Genomic DNA, 2,325 nt, shown 5'->3' with positions numbered 1-2,325 from the left:
TGCCGCATGGATAAGAGCGATTATTCGTTAACTTTAACCAGCTCTCCTGCCAAAATTACTTGTCAGATCAAAATTTGCTAAAGGAAAAAGTTGTTCCTTTTAGCACAAAGTATAACGTCCTGTACTCCGAATGCGCCAATTCTGGGACACCCTGTATATAAACTTTAGAATTTTTCCGAATTCTTGTATAATTTCATAATGTTTTAAAAAATTTCTCAGATTTTATATACAAATGCAACACAAATTTTCAATACTTTTCAGAAATTATGAGTTTACATCCTTTCTATATATATATATTGTATACGTGAATTCTGAAATATATTCTAAGATTTCTCACTTTATAATTTTCGAAGAAAACTTATAAAAATTTAATTTTAAAGGAATTCAGGGTATTTTTCTAAAGAAAAATATTTTTTATAAAGTATTTTTGCAAAATTTTTATAAAAATAAAATGTAAAAAATAATATAAGTTATAGAAAAATTCTTAAAAAAAATATAAGATATTATAAAACGTTTTTCGTCACATTAACGTATACAGACACTTGAAATTATTGCCTTGACTATTAATTTAGAAAGAGTTAAAACTGCGCATTTAATGTGAGATTAAACACTAAAATCTTTGATCTCTCTTACTGAAATCTTTACCGATCCCATCATCATTACTATCATCATTACTATTGTAAGACTTACCTGCATGGTGGACTGTAAATCGACTACAAAATATCGGTTCTGATGGGCATTGGCGGCGGCGAGGGCTAATAGATAATCATTGCGAGCACCAGTTGATTTTTCCTCCAAAGCATCTCGCTTGGAACTCACCTGACAATTGCAAATGAGATTAAATAAGGCTCGATCCTCGTTGTGACATTAAATACACGTAAAATTGATTTCTTTCATTAAATTAGTTTAATTAAAAAATATGCTATATATTTACCAAACTAACATTTATAGTTAAATGTATAAACATTTAACAAGCACATTTTAACATGAACATACAAATATATTACAGTAATTATAGTAATTTAAATTTTTTTAAAAAGTAAAAAAGAAAACTAATGAATCCTATTTATATATTTTCTTTTTTATTTTTCCATGTTGAAGTAATCGAAGTATCCAAAAAGTATTTAACAAATTCTATATAACGTTCTACATTATATTTATATAAATTCTATATTACATTGATATAAAGCCCCCCAAAAATTATGAAATCTGAACACATCTCGCGCGATGCTTTTACGTCTCAAATGTCTGCAATAATTGATTAATTTTTATGATAAGGGATCATATACCTTAGCGCTATTTTTCTGCAAAGACGTTATCGACTGGAAGAAGGAACCCTTCTTCTTCTTCAATCTGAAAGCATCGATTGAACATAAATTATTGCACTTTCAATTATGTGGCTGGTTTGTAGTTAGCCAATGATAATGACAAATGCATACGAAAAAAACTGACAATACACGCTCTTTTTTCATTAAAAAACAAAATTGTATTAAGGATGTATGTGATGTATCTCAAAACATTACGAAAAATATAAAAATTTTACAAATTGTTCTATTAATACATCTGAACAACTGTGCAAAATTTGAGCACGATTCTCTTATTGGTTTAAAAGTTATTTAATTTTTTATTTATTCTTGATTCTTATATAAAATCGCGTCTTGGAGTACTTATTTGCAAATTTGACAAGAAAGTAGCATTAAGAATTAAATCAAATTTTGTATATATACTAATATGACTCTAATAAATATTTGTGCAAAAGTTAATCTGGATCCACTTATTTGTTCAAAAGTTATTTAAATAAAACTGCAGCAAAATACGAATATTACGCTACATAAGCCATTTCATTTATGCGACTTGACACATTCACAGTAAACATTTGTGACATCTGTCATTTGAATAGAAGAGGTTATTGTCAATATTTTTTAATTTTTGGCGACGCAATTAGTTATTTTCATGTAATACTCATTTTCCTTTTCAACGATCGATATTTATTATTTTTCGACATTTTAGAATATTCACGAGATTCAAAGCACATTATATTACTCGAAACACTTTCTATACTTGAAGCTTGATAAACGGTAATACCAACGTAGAAAATAATGTGATATTGTCATATTTTACAATAATATATTTTAGACATATATTTTGTTCTAAAATTATTAATTTAATATATATAACTTTATTAATTTAATATATATATATTATTAATTTAATATATATAACTTATTTCTTTAATATTAAATGTATATGTAAATTAATCATTGCTTGTAATGACCGATAATGATCTTATAAATTATTTATTATTTCGTTTCTTACAGTTGATTT

The 2,325-nt window shown here is 26.1% G+C and overlaps 1 protein-coding gene across 3 annotated transcripts in view; it reads right to left on the bottom strand.

Moving 5' to 3' along the window:
* Window positions 1-2,325, bottom strand: part of LOC105450277 (F-BAR and double SH3 domains protein 2) — a 28,965-nt gene that overhangs the window by 22,958 nt on the left and 3,682 nt on the right. For all 3 annotated transcript variants that reach the window (XM_011690053.1, XM_011690054.1, XM_011690055.1), the window contains exons 7-8: window positions 1,290-1,353; window positions 691-819 (exon numbers count right to left, since the gene is read on the bottom strand). In XM_011690053.1, the coding sequence (XP_011688355.1) occupies window positions 691-819; window positions 1,290-1,353 (193 nt within the window). The remainder of the gene's footprint in view (window positions 1-690; window positions 820-1,289; window positions 1,354-2,325) is intronic.

Source organism: Wasmannia auropunctata, unplaced genomic scaffold (assembly GCF_000956235.1).
Source record: "Wasmannia auropunctata unplaced genomic scaffold, wasmannia.A_1.0 LD336064.1, whole genome shotgun sequence".
Classification (NCBI taxonomy): Eukaryota; Metazoa; Arthropoda; class Insecta; order Hymenoptera; family Formicidae; genus Wasmannia; species Wasmannia auropunctata.
The sequence above is the reverse complement of the archived record's forward strand: the minus strand, read 5'-3'. Positions and strand labels throughout refer to the sequence as shown.